Here is a 15,935-nt window from a genome sequence, read left to right on the forward strand (position 1 = left end):
CACCACCGCACAACGTATACTGTAATCCATCGACACTGCATAAATAAAATCGAACCGAATTGAATTGCAAATGGGTGGCCATGCTGCATGCATATCGCGCCTGCCCATCGTGACGCCGGTAACATTTAGGTCACACGCTAACAACACGAGACATTGCTTGTCATGTTGCTTGTTTTGCAGTTACGAGGGGGAAAAAAACTGCCCTTGACATGCCAAGTCAGACAAGGAAAATGAATAAATCATAAAAGACTGTACATTCAGTTATTTATTGTACACACAAACACTGAAAACGTTGCAGTCATATTCTAACACAATTTCATTGGCCTTCATTCACGCCGAGTGCGTATACACAAATGTGCCTACATTGTGCATATAAACATTTGAGTACATCGCATAACAATCCGGGCATATGTCAATTGTAACGCTTTTGTCCTTGACGCTTTATGCAAAGGACAGCCAAGCTTTAATCCGCCTCCATTTGGGAACGCCTGCTCTCACAAGTTTAAGTCTATCACATTTGGTGACAATTTCCAACATCCTTTGTTTATATGAAAAAAGGACAGTATCTGACCCTGCGGTGTTATGAATTTAAAGCAAGGCATGCGGTAGTTGTTAATCTACCATTCTATTTTCTTGCCTTCTGAAGTTTCCTTTGATGTACTGTACATTGGCGTAGCCTGCATACGCACGGACGCTACGGTACATAAAACATTTAGTTTCTCTGACATTTTTAACAACTCAGCTCATTTTCCCCATGTGGAGTCTTTTTCATGTTGACCGCATGACACCTTCCAGTCAATCATAGTTGGTAGCTTACGACACACAAGATATCTTTATTTATATATTTATTTAGTATAGTTATTTATTTATATATTTAGTTATTTATATTCCTAATTATTTATATAATTATTTTCCTATTCATTTTCCTATGTGTCTATTTATTTATCTCTTTATCTATGTTTTTATGTATTCATGCATTTATGTATGTATGTATGCATCTATGCATCTATGCATCTATTTATGTATTTATCTGTTTATCTATTTATCTATGTGCCGATATACCTATATAATTATGTTTGATTTTCGTATTTATTTGTGTATGTATATATGTATGTATGTCTGTCTGTCTGTCTGTACGTATGTATGTATGCATTTATATATTTATTTATTTACCAGTATCTTATTTATTTATATATTAATGAATGTTTATTTATTTATTTATTTATGTTTTAATTAATTTTTCTATTAACCTGTTTAATTTTAATCTATTTATCTATTGAATTTTTATCGAGTTATTTTTTATCTATTTATCTATTTATCAATGTATCTATTCATTTATTTTCTGTATTTATTCATGTATTTATTCATGTATGTATTCATTTGTTTGTATGTATGTATGTATGTATGTATGTATGTATTTATTTATTTTTTATTTATTTATTTATAAGGAACTTGCAACCTGTTTTAAATAGGTGGCGTCTCTGCATGCTTATAAATAAAGCTACAGTGTGCTATCCATAAAATGTGCCAGTTGGACAAGGATGTTTTTTTTTTCTTCCAATAACAAATGAGAGCGTCCCATAAAAACTTGGTGGGTGAACATTAAAACAACATCGGTTCTGTTTTCATGGACAGGATTGGCATAATTACTGGTGCATCTGAATTGTCATCCATTTGCGCGCGATTGGCAGAATACGTTGCGCTATGCTGAGCATTCCAGCTAAAAGCAGGTCTAAGTTGTGGCGCATGGGGGAGGGATGCAACGTGATTTTAGTGGTTTTGAGCAGACAGGTTCTGCGCTCCGCTGAGGAATAAAACTCTTAGTTCAAGTATCTCAGTTTTGACACCTTCGGGCAACGCGGATGTTATTTGAAGCATTGCTTAATGTTCATATGATGAAACCCTCATTTACTACAAAATGATGCATGAAGCCCCAAAGGCATCAGATTATGAGGTGAAATGAAAACTACTTTGGGCTCAAAAGCAGAACATGATGATGCGGTTGTACCATTTAAAGGTGTAAGTTTGAAGTATCTCTTGATAGAAGATCCTGTGCCAGTTGGCAAGCAAATTCCCCAGAAACGTTCTTGGATGAGCACCCCCCACCCCCAAGGAAAGCCCTTTCATATGAAGCCCCCTCTTTTCCTTTTCTAACCCATGAAGCGTCTTCCCATGTGATATCTGGGGACCTTACAGCGCTCTGCAGAAAGACTCATTTGCATATCCCACGTCCCCTGTTTGCATGAGTCCCATTCATCATTAAAGGCAAGCTCACCGTTTTTTTTCCTTCCCCCCCATCGGTGTGATTTTAATCAAGCGTCAATTCCAGCAGAAATCAGAAAAGTGGAACTTTGTTCCCTTGTCTGCATTTTTGAAAGCTTGTGATCTGTGTGAATATTGCGAGCGAATAAAATGTGAACGTAAGCAGAATGAGGCAAAGGCAGGTTTCCGAGACTCAGCACTTTGACGACGCCCAATGTGCTGTATTTTATAGGATACACTTAGCATGGGACATAGAGATACATTTCCAGGTGACAATGTTGGTTTTCATTGAACTCTACAAATACAATCATTGTGTCGCGCACCTACGATGATGGGAATAAAACACGCCTGTCGAGGGGGGGGGGGGGGGGCACGATGTCAATTGCATCACCGCATCTGCCGATTTCAGTGCGTCATTGCCCGACGAGACAAGTACATTGTCGCGGCAAGAACTGAAACTAAATGACCCAATCGGCACACAACAATGTGTTTGTGTGTATCAAATAATTACAGAATCAAATATTTGGGGCATAGAATCTACTCTAATGCATTGACTGTTATCTTTTCTATCCATCCATCCAACCCCCCAACCCAAACATCCATCCAACCCCCCTACGTATCTATCTATCTATCTATCTATCTATCTATCTATCTATCTATCTATCTATCTATCTATCTATCTATCTATCTATCTATCTATCTATCTATCTATCTATCTATCTATCTATCTATCTATCTATCTATCTATCTATCCAGCTAGCTATCTAAGCTATCTAGCCATCTAGCTAGTTAGCTACTGTATCTGTCCATCTCTATAGGCAGTGCTTGAAATAGCGTCTGCCCGGTGGCCCGGGGCGTACAACTTTTACGTCGGGCATACAACTTTCAAAACGTCTCAGCGGTCAAAGCTGTTGACCACTACTATCGAGACAACCATTTGCAAAGTCGACATCACATATCTGCCAGAGACTAAAACGCACGGCTGTTGAGCGGTCAGCAAAAGTAAATCATCCCAAAAATGTGCATACATTCACACTCATCGTAACCCACAACTGAAGCAAAGAATTCTGTCCTCCGTGAATGAAAAAATAAACACTTGAGAAACCCTAACAAATCCATGACAAGACCTTGAAGGATTGTGTTGATGATATTCACCCTGTAACGTCTTTCTTTTGTTGAGAGCGGCACGGAGAGAGATCAATAAAACAGACGAAACGCAAGGAGTATTGGGCGTTTGGATGTCAGGAACCCGAATCTTTTGCTAAAAGCCAGTCCAAAAGAAATCTGTCGGCCATATCTGACAAAATATCAAAATAATTACTTCTTAGAAAAGGAAGTATTGACAGTTAATCCGTTAATCATCACTCCCCGCTCTCACCCAACACTTGATTATCTATCCATCTATCAATCTATCCATCTATAAATCCATCTATCCATCTGGCTAGCTGCATAGCTATCCGCTACAGTACCTAGCGATCCATTTAGCTATCCATCTCTCCATATGTATACAGTATAGTTTTTTTCAATATATTTGTACAGTATATTTATACAGTACATTTAGACCACAGGTGTCAAAGTCAAGGCCCGCGGGCCAAATCCGGCCCGCCACATCATTTTTTTCGGCCCGCGAAAGCAAATAAAACTTGTTAAATTCCATGATGATTGCTAAAACCTGAGCCAAAATTTCATATTTTTGGATGTCAACCACAATAAAAGTCATTATTCTTGACTTCAGATTTGAAAACGAGTTATTCATTAATTTGCTGTGTGCTCTATATGTAATATTTGAAGGGATTTAAACATTCTCATGGGTTCCCCAAATTCATAACGGCCCTCGAGAGGAAACCATAACTACAATGTGGCCCGCGGCAAAAAATGACTTTGACACCTCTGATTTAGACAGTATATACATATATACATAGCTAGCTAGTCTATGTAGCTAGCTATATTATCTAGCTATTTATCTAGTTAGCTAGCTAGTTAGCCAGTCAGCCACCTAGCCAGCTATCTAGCCTGCTACCGATCCTGCTATCTAATAATAATACATTTTATTTCCAAGCGCCTTTCAAAACTCTCAAGGATACTTTATCTCGCCAGCTATGTAGCGTATCTAGATAGATAGCTATTGATAGATAGCTATCTAGCCTATCTATATAGATAGCTCTAGATCAGGGGTCTCAAACTCAATTTACCCAGGGGCCGCTGGCAGGCAGAGTCTTGGTGAGGCTGGGCCGCATCATGAGTTCCAAAAGAAAAGCATAGATAAAACATTCCAATGTTCCCAAAATCTTTTTTATTTTTATTTTTATTTATTTTAACACACACAAAAAATGAATTAAATTAATTAATGGAAAAATGAATAAAATATAAATTAACCAGTAATAAATAAATAAAATAATTATAATGATCATAAGGCAGATACAGATGACTGAGAAAACCACAGGAAAACTAATTATTTTAAGTTTCAAATGTCTGTATTAACAGTTCTTTAACCTTTAGCTTTCTTCACATAAATAAAATATTGAACATGAACTGTCCTAAACATGGCTTTTCTTGCCGACTTGTTCAGCTTCACACACAAGTTTCATTCGTATCAATCATGCGGGCCGCACTAACATTAATCTTTCATATCAAGGCGGGCCGCAAAATATTCTTTTGGGGACCGCAGTTGGCCCGCGGGCCGTGAGTTTGAGACCACTGCTCTAGATAGATAGGTATGTCGCCTATCTAGATAGATAGCAATAGATAAAAAATGTTTTACAACAATAATAATAATAATAATAATAATGGTACCATTTATTTTTAAATGCCTTTCATAACCCTCAAGGATACTTTACAGAAATGGGATAAGAACTTTTTTTTCTGCAAATGTCTACAAGTCAATAAGAAAAAATGCTGGTGAATTAATTTTTTGTTTGAAGTGCCAAGCACAACAACGGTCGGCGCTTGTTTGTGTGGTTACAGATACTTGCACACCCCCAGAGATTTATGGTTTCCATGGATACGGACGTGGGTGATGCTGTTGGGGACTCGAGGGAGACCTTGTTCTTACGCGGTTTGTGTTACAGTGAGGGCCCAAATTACACCCAGTATTCTTGGGAGCCGTGATCATTTACAGCCTAAGGATAGCAATTAAATGCCTCGTCGCTGCAGTATTTTTCTTGTTTTTTTTTTTCTTCTTTTTCGTTGCTTTTGTGATTAAGATATTTGAACAGTACACTCCATATTTTCAAAAGTACTAACTAGTCTCCCACCACGCCACCGCATATTGACACTGATGGGGAAAATTCTCAGTGGGGTTTTCAACCACTACACAGTGTGAGTGGAATATGATAGCTGTCCGTGTATGTTTTTGGTCCATTTTTATCCAGGCTGACATGAAACAGTAATATTTAAGCACCCTCGCTGGAATATGTAAATAATTCACATGGAATGTGAACAGCTAACTGCGCTTGTGACAAGAATTGACAGGAAAGATTTCTCACTTTATCATCAGCATCTTTAACCAACGTCGCTCTTACTTATCAATGTGAGAATCGTCTTCCAGCTGCCTGCTTTATTTATTTATTTCTTCATTTTTTCTCTCTGTTATATTCCCCAGTAGCTACGGTAACTGGGGCGCTGCAATATAATTAGCAAACTTTGTGGATGTGACAGTGATGACAGAAAATATGCTTTCCCTTATCCAACCAACCGTCCATTTTCATAATGACGCAGAACAGCCTTAGAATACAGAAAAAATGGACAAAATCTATCCATATTATATTTTATCTGTATCTGTTGGTAAAATTAAACATTTTGAGGTCATGACAAATGTTGGTACCATCTGACATTTCACCTTAGGACAGCCAATGGGTAGCAGTGGTACCCATTTATGTGGGACAGGAGATGTGAGACAATCTCTTTTCGTCAATGGATGCTACAGCTTCGTGTTGTCTTTCAACATTTAGCTCGTAGTAGAAGTACACATTCCACCATGATGTCCCTGATCCACTGCTGAAAAGGACACTTTGATCCTGTCCTCTTTTATCTAGAACTGCTTCATGTCACAAAGAGAGACTCTCAGTGTCTTTCTGTTGTCATATTATTTGTTATTTAGTTTTTTTTGTTTATGTTACTTCCGGGTTGAGTGAACGCTGGCGCATGTGGCTGCCGCTGCTGACCTGCAGAAAACATATCCTGTGACTGTAAAGTGTCTTTGAGAGTTTTAAAAGATGCTTATAAATGAAATGTATTATTATTATTATTAAGTCACACGTCCAAATGAGTCAACTTCAATGAAAACACCTCATACTGATTAAAACCATGAGATAATATGGTATCACGTTAAGGGACTTATCTTCTTATGGTCTCAGATTGACAGAGTTTGAACGGTTGGGAGGAGGTTCTCAACATTCTCAAGATTCCACATGAAAGCTGCAAGTCATAAATGAACTATCTGCATGGCTGAATGACTACGGTCATTACATATGTCAACTTTATGCTTCCAATTAAAGTCAGATGTAAAAACAGCATCAACAAAAAAAATCCGATATGCTGCGAAATCGACCTGCAATGTGAAGAAAGCCGAATTGTTAAGCTTCATGAATCCATTTTAAATGTTGAATCACCTCAACTGCATCGTAGAGTAAAAAAAATATTTACTGGGAAATGGTTAATTGAATGTAGTTTGCCATCATTACTGTCATTCAAACTAATAATTCCAAGGTTGAAATAAAAAACCGAACAAACAGAACACTTCATGACTGGTTTACTTTCCACGCAAGGAAACTTGAGACGAAGAGTTACTTTAATCTATTAATAAGCTCCTTTTCCACCCTTGCGGTGTCAGAGGGGGCCTTGGTTTTGATCCATCATCCTTGTGCCGACACAGTGGAAACACTTCTTGGCAGCGAAATGGTTCTTCATACGTTGACGAAATGGTTTCAAGTCACTGGAAATGCTGACACATAACTATAATCTGCTTGTTTCTCATTGTGAAAAAGCTGAAGGTCACCCATTAACTGTTTATTGTTTGTCATTAAAAGAAGAGAATGTCTGAAAGCCTTGTTTTGTTTTTACGAACAACTGTGAATGGGTTTAGTACCCTTAAACACAAAAACATGTGTCTGTTACACTTAATTAGCCTCTAAAACATCTACAGCTAATGAACTGAACTGACACGATGCCCCAAAACGGAACTTCAGACAAGTAAAACGGACTTCTCAACATTTCCAGACAATTGTTAAAAGTTTCCAACGTCTGAGGCCACAGATAAATTCTTGACTTAGTCACGACGGTAGTCGAGACATTGAATGGATTACACTGTGACATCCCATCGTTATGATGCAAACATACTGTCGACGTTTGCGAGGTGGTGATGGTGCTGGATCCCAAAAAAGCAAGCGGGAGGGAGCGGCAGGGTGTATTTGACAAATTGTATTAAAATAAAGTCAGAAGGAACAAAATATCATATATCAAAGTCATCAGAACAGAAAGGTACAAAGTATCAAAGAAAACCATGAGTAAAAATCTGCCAAGACGAAACAAACCTGACAGGGTGAAGCAAACATATACAATGACCCGACAACGAATAATCGTGCCGGGAGTCCTTTTAACTGCCACTGATTGGACATCCGCGCAGCTGTAGGCGGGGCCGACAGCGCCACCCGTTGGTCGCCAACCAGAACGTGACACATAGTTATGAAAAACGTCCCGTATCGAATCTGCTGAATATCTTTAAAAACGCAAAGAGCACTTTGGACTCATTGCAGTATCGAAAATGCTTTACTGGATGATCAAATGTTGTTCAAGCTGCCTTTCAAAGATGGAAATCCTGCCAGTGATTGTCTAACAGTAGCTCTGAGACGGTAGCAAAATGTTTGCCGGGGAAATTTTGAGACATCGACGCCAAGTAGCTCAGCGGTCCGGGGATGAGCGGAAACGGGGGGAGAGAAAAATATAGACGCTTACATTGGGTAACATAACTCGGCTGTGTGTCCCAGCGTTGAGGGACGATGGGGAAAATATGATCCAATGCAATATTCTCTTTGGAATTAATTCAATGTCTTTTCTCCAACAGCATCTCATTTAGTCTTGCGAGCCTTCCAGACCACATCCCCCACAACACACACACTTTCTCTGTCTGTCTCTCTGCCTGTCTTCTAGCTCCTTCCCGCCAGAAGTGGCAGCAGTAGAGACAGTAGCAAACCTTCCCTTTGACTTGCCTCGGGCTTTTGTGAGACTTTCTTTGTGGCGAGTATAAAGAGTGGGGAGAAACAAGACTCGAGCCGAGAAGTCTGATTGGGAGGGACGAGAACCTGGAGACATGAAGATGAGAGTGTGATAGAGAGGGGGAAAAAAAGAACTTCAGGTCCACTGAGTGGTGGCGGGAAGGAGTTAAAAGATGATTGAATCGCTAACAGGGGAAAAAGGGGGTGAGGGGGTAGAAAGTGCTTATCCCTTTATTGGCTGTTTTGAAGAGGTTAACCTCATTAATTTTGCGGTTATAGAAATGTTGAGGGCATGACATGTAATAAAGCCTTGTGGTAATGGTACATTATCAGGCGGAATGCCCTACTCGATTCGGTTCATCGTCAAGTTTTAATTTAAAGGACAACCGACACCGCTGCACAAATTGTGTGCATAATTTGTAAAATCACTTCAAATGACTTCTACTTTTGCGCATTTTACAAAAATGCCAGCACATATAGCTATATTTTACGTTTTAAGACTCGCGCTGAATATTCAGGAAGTCTTGTTGCTGAATCTTTTTTTCGAGTTGATGACGATGGCTGACGTGACGTCACGTCAGGAACGCCCCTGACCGAGAAAGCGACACACAATACTTTGTTTGGTCTGGAAACATCGTTTTGATCCATGTTGATGCCGAAATAAGAAGGAAAGACACATAAATAACGCGATGGTGAATCGTTGTGTGTTGCACCAACACTACCATTTGCGGTAACACCATAAAAGTGGACACACATTTTCAGCAGACAAATCAGCCCATGTCCAACGGAGCTTGTGCGCCATCTTGTGCATTTTCTGGGAGCTACATTGGAGTCCAGACGTCTTGAATTGATACAGATGGACTTCTTTAATCGATTGCAAACATTTATGCTTTCCTCTTCAGAACTATTTGAATCATATTCATAACTGGATGAGTAACAAGAAAGCATCTTCTCCGAATCTGAACTCTCTGAAGCCATTGTTTTGTGTCTGGCGTATCCTGGCGTTACGTCACGAACAAGGGGGCGGGACCTTCTGAAACTCCGAGGTCATTTTAAAGCAGTTTTGTGACACTAAGTCATTTTTATTGGTGTTTTGAATTTGACCACAAATATCAGCCTGCACGTTTCGGGTATTTTACATGCTAAAAAACGTTTTTCTGATGTCAGTTAGTAAACAAAAAAAATGGTGTCGGTTGTCCTTTAAGAGCATTATTTCTTTGGCCTCATAGATGCTTAACCCCCCCTTCCCTACCCCGGTTGATCGAAAAAGAGTCTTTGTCATCTTTCAAAGGGGGAAGATTAGCGTCAGACAGGGGTAGGTAACCTGTCGGCTCCCAAATGTTCGAAACAATGAAAACACGGCCACGTCTCAGTGGCTAAAATAAAAAAAGAAGAAAAAAATCGAGTAAATGGATCAAATATGAGAAGGTCACTGTGTTTTCCAGCCCGTTGCTCATCCTAAGCGGGTCCCCGTGGATCCTAATGAGGATGGATGTGAGCTGTGCAGGACTCAGTGGTCTGAGTTCAGGCACTTATAAAAAAAGCAAGTGAAGGGCAAACAAGACAAAGAAAGTTGGGTCCGAGGAAGGACTGATGTTTCCGATAAATGACCACGAAGGATTTAGTGTGGCTCGCAGAGGCACTATCCTTGGTGTATAGAATGGAAACGGGGTTAAAGGTCATCCTCCTGACTCCTTCGGAAGCAAACATCCAAAGAGCATTATTTTCTTACTTGTGACTGCAGAGTCAACCCATATTTATGTTGACGAAACAATACTTCCATCCATTTTCCGCCGCTTATCTGAGGTCGGGTCGCCGAGCTTCAATCGGGAAGTCCTGACTTCCCTCTCCCCAGCCACCTCTCCCTGGCGGATCCCGAGACGTTCCCAGGCAAAGTGGGTGACATAATCTTGCCAGTGTGTGTCCTGGGTCATCCCCGGGGTCTTCTGCCAATGGGACATGCCTGGAACACCTCACCTAGGAGTCGTCCAGAAGGCATCCTAATCAGATGTCCGAGCCACCTCATCTGGCTCCTCAACAATACTTCTGTAATCGTCATTTTAACAAAGGACAATGTACTCTGAAGAAATACCACATCCCTACCCGCATTCTTATCATATCCTCAGTGAATTGTAACCAATCACATCCGGACGGTTATTTGCAATCAACCAGAGAAACCGAGACCTTGTTTTCTGATTGACAATATGAAACGGCGATTGCAGGAACAGAAGGTGTTCTCGCATTAAGATGCAAGAAAATGCAACTGGCCAACCGGGATGATTTATAAGACTTGACGAAATGCATAAAGTTAGAGGTCTTTATCTCCATGAAACAAAAGGACACTCGATATCTTTCATGATTCATGAAGCACAGATTGTGTGGAACTCAAGGTCAGACTGATAACTATGCAATGTTGGCTGACGATGTCCTCCACGGGCAAAGCCTTGTGGAAAAAGAGAGAGTTTTCGGATATTCCTGTGAGTTAGCTCACTAATATAACGGATTATATCAAATGAGCAGCGTTTGCCTCACACAAGGTGTTTTATCGGATCCAGTTTGGGATTTATTCTGTCACTGTCACGAATCAGGTGTCAGGGTGTGCAAAATTAATCTGGACTGCACCTTTTTTTGTGTCAATTACGGTAAATAATACACGAGACAGGAAATGAATTATAATCATATGTAAGAAGTCTCTCCGTGCGTGTGATCTCAATTTTAATTACAGTGCCCGTTGTAAATTAATGGCCGTGTAAATTTGGAACAGCGAAAGTACAACTGTCAGAATCATTGAACCCCTCCAGCTTCTACGTTCATACAATAGCCCGTGAAGAAACACCGGATGCAAATGAACATTACAATGGAGATTTATCTTTGATATCGGCATTAATTGACAATAGGATACATTTTCACTTTGCATCATTCATCTGAATCCTGGTGATCATGAGGTAATTTCTTCAGAACTGGATCATGTCTAATTTATAGTCCTCAAGTGATCTTAGAATGTAGAAGGACTATGGAAATATCTCACAGAGAGATAGGATCTAAGATTTAAATCCAGAAATTCAGAAGTGTGAACTCATAGTTTGCTGTGATCTCTGCGAGTGAACGCATTACATAGAAATCAAACTCAGCCATGTCTAGTATATGCTGTCCGACTATCACTCAAACAACAAAATGCCTCCTTGAACAGCTGAGATTTATTCGGGATGAATCTAAGGCACATTAAATGGAGGTAATTACGTGCTGACTTCCATTTAATATGAGTTTAAAACTTATTCCTTCATTCTGAACACATCCACAGTTATAAAACCACATGTCGGTTGTCAATTGTTAACAATATTATAAAACAGTCGGGATCTAGTATGACTGTTAACAAGCTACATGACAGAGAGCAAATAGGTCGAGATGCTCATCCCACACATTCGTGTGACTAAGGGAGCTTTCCAGGGAAAAAAAAACAGTAATCCCGGCTCCTTGGGCTTGAAGGTGTTACGGCAGGGGATGAAAAGAGGTTAGAACAAGGCTGAACAGACTGATTCAAAAAGCAGATCAGCAGAGACCGATTCAGCAGGCTTCCATTGTCAAGATTGTGCGCAACAGAAGAGGAGAGAGTGGAGAAGTCGTCTTCGTCAATGAGTCATTTACTTCTTCTACAATGATGTTTCCCCCTATGGGAGTTAAAAAAAGCCGCTGTTTGGTCACATCGTGATATATGGACTGCAAGGAGATGGAAGGATGCAACCACACCAATGAAAAGGCAGAGCAGGTAGTAAGAATCTACCGAATGACCGCTCACTGCACTCAATGACAATACCCCCATGCTACCCTTTACAGGAGACATTGAAACACTTTCTGATTTCACCCACTGGCATTTATTTACTCAGATTCTATTTGGGGAAAACACACAAAGCAGTGCACTGGTGACGCCATAGTGAGAGTACTCTTGCAAGATGGGCTCAGTGTGGTTTTTAATAAAAATGTGTGTGTATACACACACACACACACACACACACACACACACACACACACACACACACACACACACACACACACACACACGCACATATACACGTGTGCATACACACACATATATACACACATGTACACACACATGCATATATACACACAGGTACATACACACACACATATATACATATATACACATATACACATTCGTATTTACATACAGTACATACATACATATATATATATATATATATATATATATATATATATATATATACAGTACATAAAGTATTTATACAGAGAAAAAAAAAAAAATATATATATATATATATATATATATATATATATATATATATATATATATATATATATATATATATATATATATATATATATATATATATATATCTACATACATACAGTATATATACTGTCTATATACACACACACACATGTGTCAAACATATCAAAAATATATATGTCGAAATCTCATATCAATGACAAGATCTCATAGGAGTTCAGTGTGAAATAAATCCAAGATGTCATTTCCAAAATTGATTAGAATACCAAACAAAAATGTCCTTGGTCAAATCTTGAGCCTGTCTCCACCGATGGCGTGACAGGATTTGCTAATTTTTCCTCGCTTTTATTTTGTAGGGTCTGACCGGAAATGTCTGCTTCTGTATCTCACTTGACATTGGTACTTGCGAGTTGCGCGCCCGCACGCACCTCCGTCTCCACTCACTGCGGTAGTGACGGGCCAAGCAGGCACCTGGCACCATCGCGCCACTTGTTCCGGCGCGTCTTTCCACTCCGCTCAGACACAGAGGAGGACTTTATCAAACGGGACATATTTATCCGCTCCAATTCCCTCCCAGGAGGCGAAGGAGGGACAACCTTTAATTGATCTCGTGATTTGTTCTTCCTATTCTTTCCTATTTTTGCTCAAGAAGCACGTCTATTCTCGCTGTGAGAGGATGGGACCGTTCCTCCTCTCCATCGCCCTGTGCGTGAGCGTCGCTGTCCCGCAGCATGTGATGGGTGAGTCGGAGCGGGGGAGTGAGAGCGGGAGTGGGGTTTCCCCACTTGTTATCGCATAAGTGATTACTGTTTATTGAAAATATCCAGTTGTGTTTTGTGCGTCTACGGTACTGTCGTTGTGCTTGTATCCGTGCGTAATTGAAAATATACCCCGCGCGACCATTTCCTGTCGTTATTTTGAAGTGGGTCTCGACAAAGTAGCATCGCATTTCACACCACCTTATTTCTCTGCCAAAGAGGGCTTTTAGCAAGCCTAAATCGTGTAGAATGCACTATAACCCGGAGCTGTTATTTTGGGCTTCCACTGCATAACAAACTGATCAGACTGCCAGACGTCACTTTTAATTCCACCCCAAACTGAATTACTCGAGGGTTGAAAGATTAGGATCGCCTGCCACCTTATTAGCATTTCGAATGCGTTCAGGACAACTGAAATACTTTGAATTGCACTCATTCATTGAGTTCCATGCTGATGTTAATCTACATCCTCAATAATATATATATATATATATATATATATATATATATATATATATATATATATATATATATATATATATATATATATATATATATATATATATATATATATAGTAAAGTCTCGAATATAAAAATATCGATTATATCGATAGTACTGCTTATTACGATACTATTTCTATGAACGCAAGGAGTAAATTTACATTCCGCTGGAGCGGATATATCGATAGTCCGGTTATATCGATATTTTTTCCGACTCCCGAGAATATCGATATAACGAGACTTTACTGTATATTCCCATTTATATACACATAATCCCCATTTATATATACATAATCAACATATTCCAATAATTCACAGTTCGACAAATGCCATGCATATGACACAATTCACATAAAATTAACATATATTAGATTCATACATACAAAGTAGCATCACATTTCATACATACATACATACATACATACATACATACATACATACATACATACAAACACATATTAGATAAATACATACATTCCCACATTTTTCAACTGATCTCCACAATTCTAACTTCCAATGATTATGCCGGAAATTTTGGCAAGTTATTCCACTTTCCAGATTCTCAAATTTGAATAAAAGCAACTAAGATCTTCCTTCCACATATCAAACCCTTCCAACTTCCAACAGCCCCCCCCGCCCCCAAGTCCACATTTCTAGACCGATTGAATCCATTCCGAGTGTCCCAGCACACAATTTCAACATCTCACTTCATTCCGCCGTTCGGCATGAGCGTGCATTTTCTCCAGAAATAGCTTTCTCTCTCGTCAGTTGCTCGAGCTGGAGATTAAACATCCTCCTCCATCTTTGCCGTGTGCTGACAGGACGATGTAAGCGTTTCCAGAGTGTATATTTTACAGTCAGTCAGGGCAAGCCTACCTGTGTGATTGCAGTAGAAAGCGACACGGCTCTCCATGGAAGTGGGTCACGACAGTCTCCCTGTCTGCGCACATTTAGTAACATGCACGCCTCGGGTGTCACACATGTCATGCAGATCGACTTCCTTGGACTCCCTAAGCCTCTCAGTGTCAAATGTGTGGCCGATTCGTGTAGACTTATTTCAATCAGAATACCAACCCAATTAACTCATTCATTGTCATTGCCGAATTTATTCAGGAATTGAAAGGCATGACGTGGAGCACCATTCTGGAATTTGCTCAGGTTTTCCTTTCTGGGTGCGTGTCAAGCTTCGGTCAGACATCTGGCCATGTCATTCCCTCCCACGAGGTGACAGAATTTACCTTTTGTACGTCTGCCCCCATTTCAAGCTAAAATACTCCAGACCCGTATAATTTAGGAATTTACTTGCTTTTTCTGATGAAAGAAAAGAGTCTAAAGTTTCTTATGGTGCATTGAATGTTTATGTTGTCCTAATACAGTGATACTTCGGCTTACGAACACTTTAGCTCATGAACTTTTCGCGTTGTGAACATTAAATTCGCAAGAATATAATCTTGGCAAACGAACTAGTTTTCGGCGGACGAACCAAACCACAGAATCAGAATCAGAATCAGAATCAGAATACCTTTATTCGTCCCGCAATGGGGAAATTTGCAGTCCACAGCAGCAATTGAAGAGGGATGGGGTTGGGGTGGGAGTGAAAGGATAGAAAACAAGATATTCTAAGCATAACAAAATAAAAATGTCAACTGTATACTGTGCAAATGTAGATGTGCAAAAACCGTTCTATAAACAAGACTGTACATAGTGCAGAATCAAGAAATGCATTTAGATATATTGCAACAACCCATATTTACAGGTGTCCAGTTTTTTTTTTTGGTTTTTTTTTCACATGTGATCATTGGGAATTGTGAAGCCTGACAGCAGTCGGTAGGAACGAGCGGCGGTACCTCTCCTTCTTGCAGCGCGGGTGTAATAGTCTCTGGCTAAAGGAGCTACCCAGAGCTGTCAGGATGGGCAGGAGGGGGTGGGAGGGGC

The 15,935-nt window shown here is 39.8% G+C and overlaps 1 protein-coding gene across 1 annotated transcript in view; it reads left to right on the forward strand.

The window, feature by feature from the left end:
- The first annotated feature begins 13,164 nt into the window (after positions 1–13,164).
- Positions 13,165–15,935, forward strand: part of edil3a (EGF like and discoidin domains 3a) — a 105,687-nt gene continuing 102,916 nt past the window's right edge. Inside the window, exon 1 of the mRNA XM_088995445.1 lies at positions 13,165–13,481. Within this exon, the coding sequence (XP_088851571.1) occupies positions 13,418–13,481 (64 nt within the window). The 5' untranslated portion in view covers positions 13,165–13,417. The remainder of the gene's footprint in view (positions 13,482–15,935) is intronic.

This window comes from Hippocampus bargibanti, linkage group LG04 (assembly GCF_051943395.1).
Source record: "Hippocampus bargibanti isolate YZ-2025 linkage group LG04, ASM5194339v1, whole genome shotgun sequence".
Lineage (NCBI taxonomy): Eukaryota > Metazoa > Chordata > Actinopteri > Syngnathiformes > Syngnathidae > Hippocampus > Hippocampus bargibanti.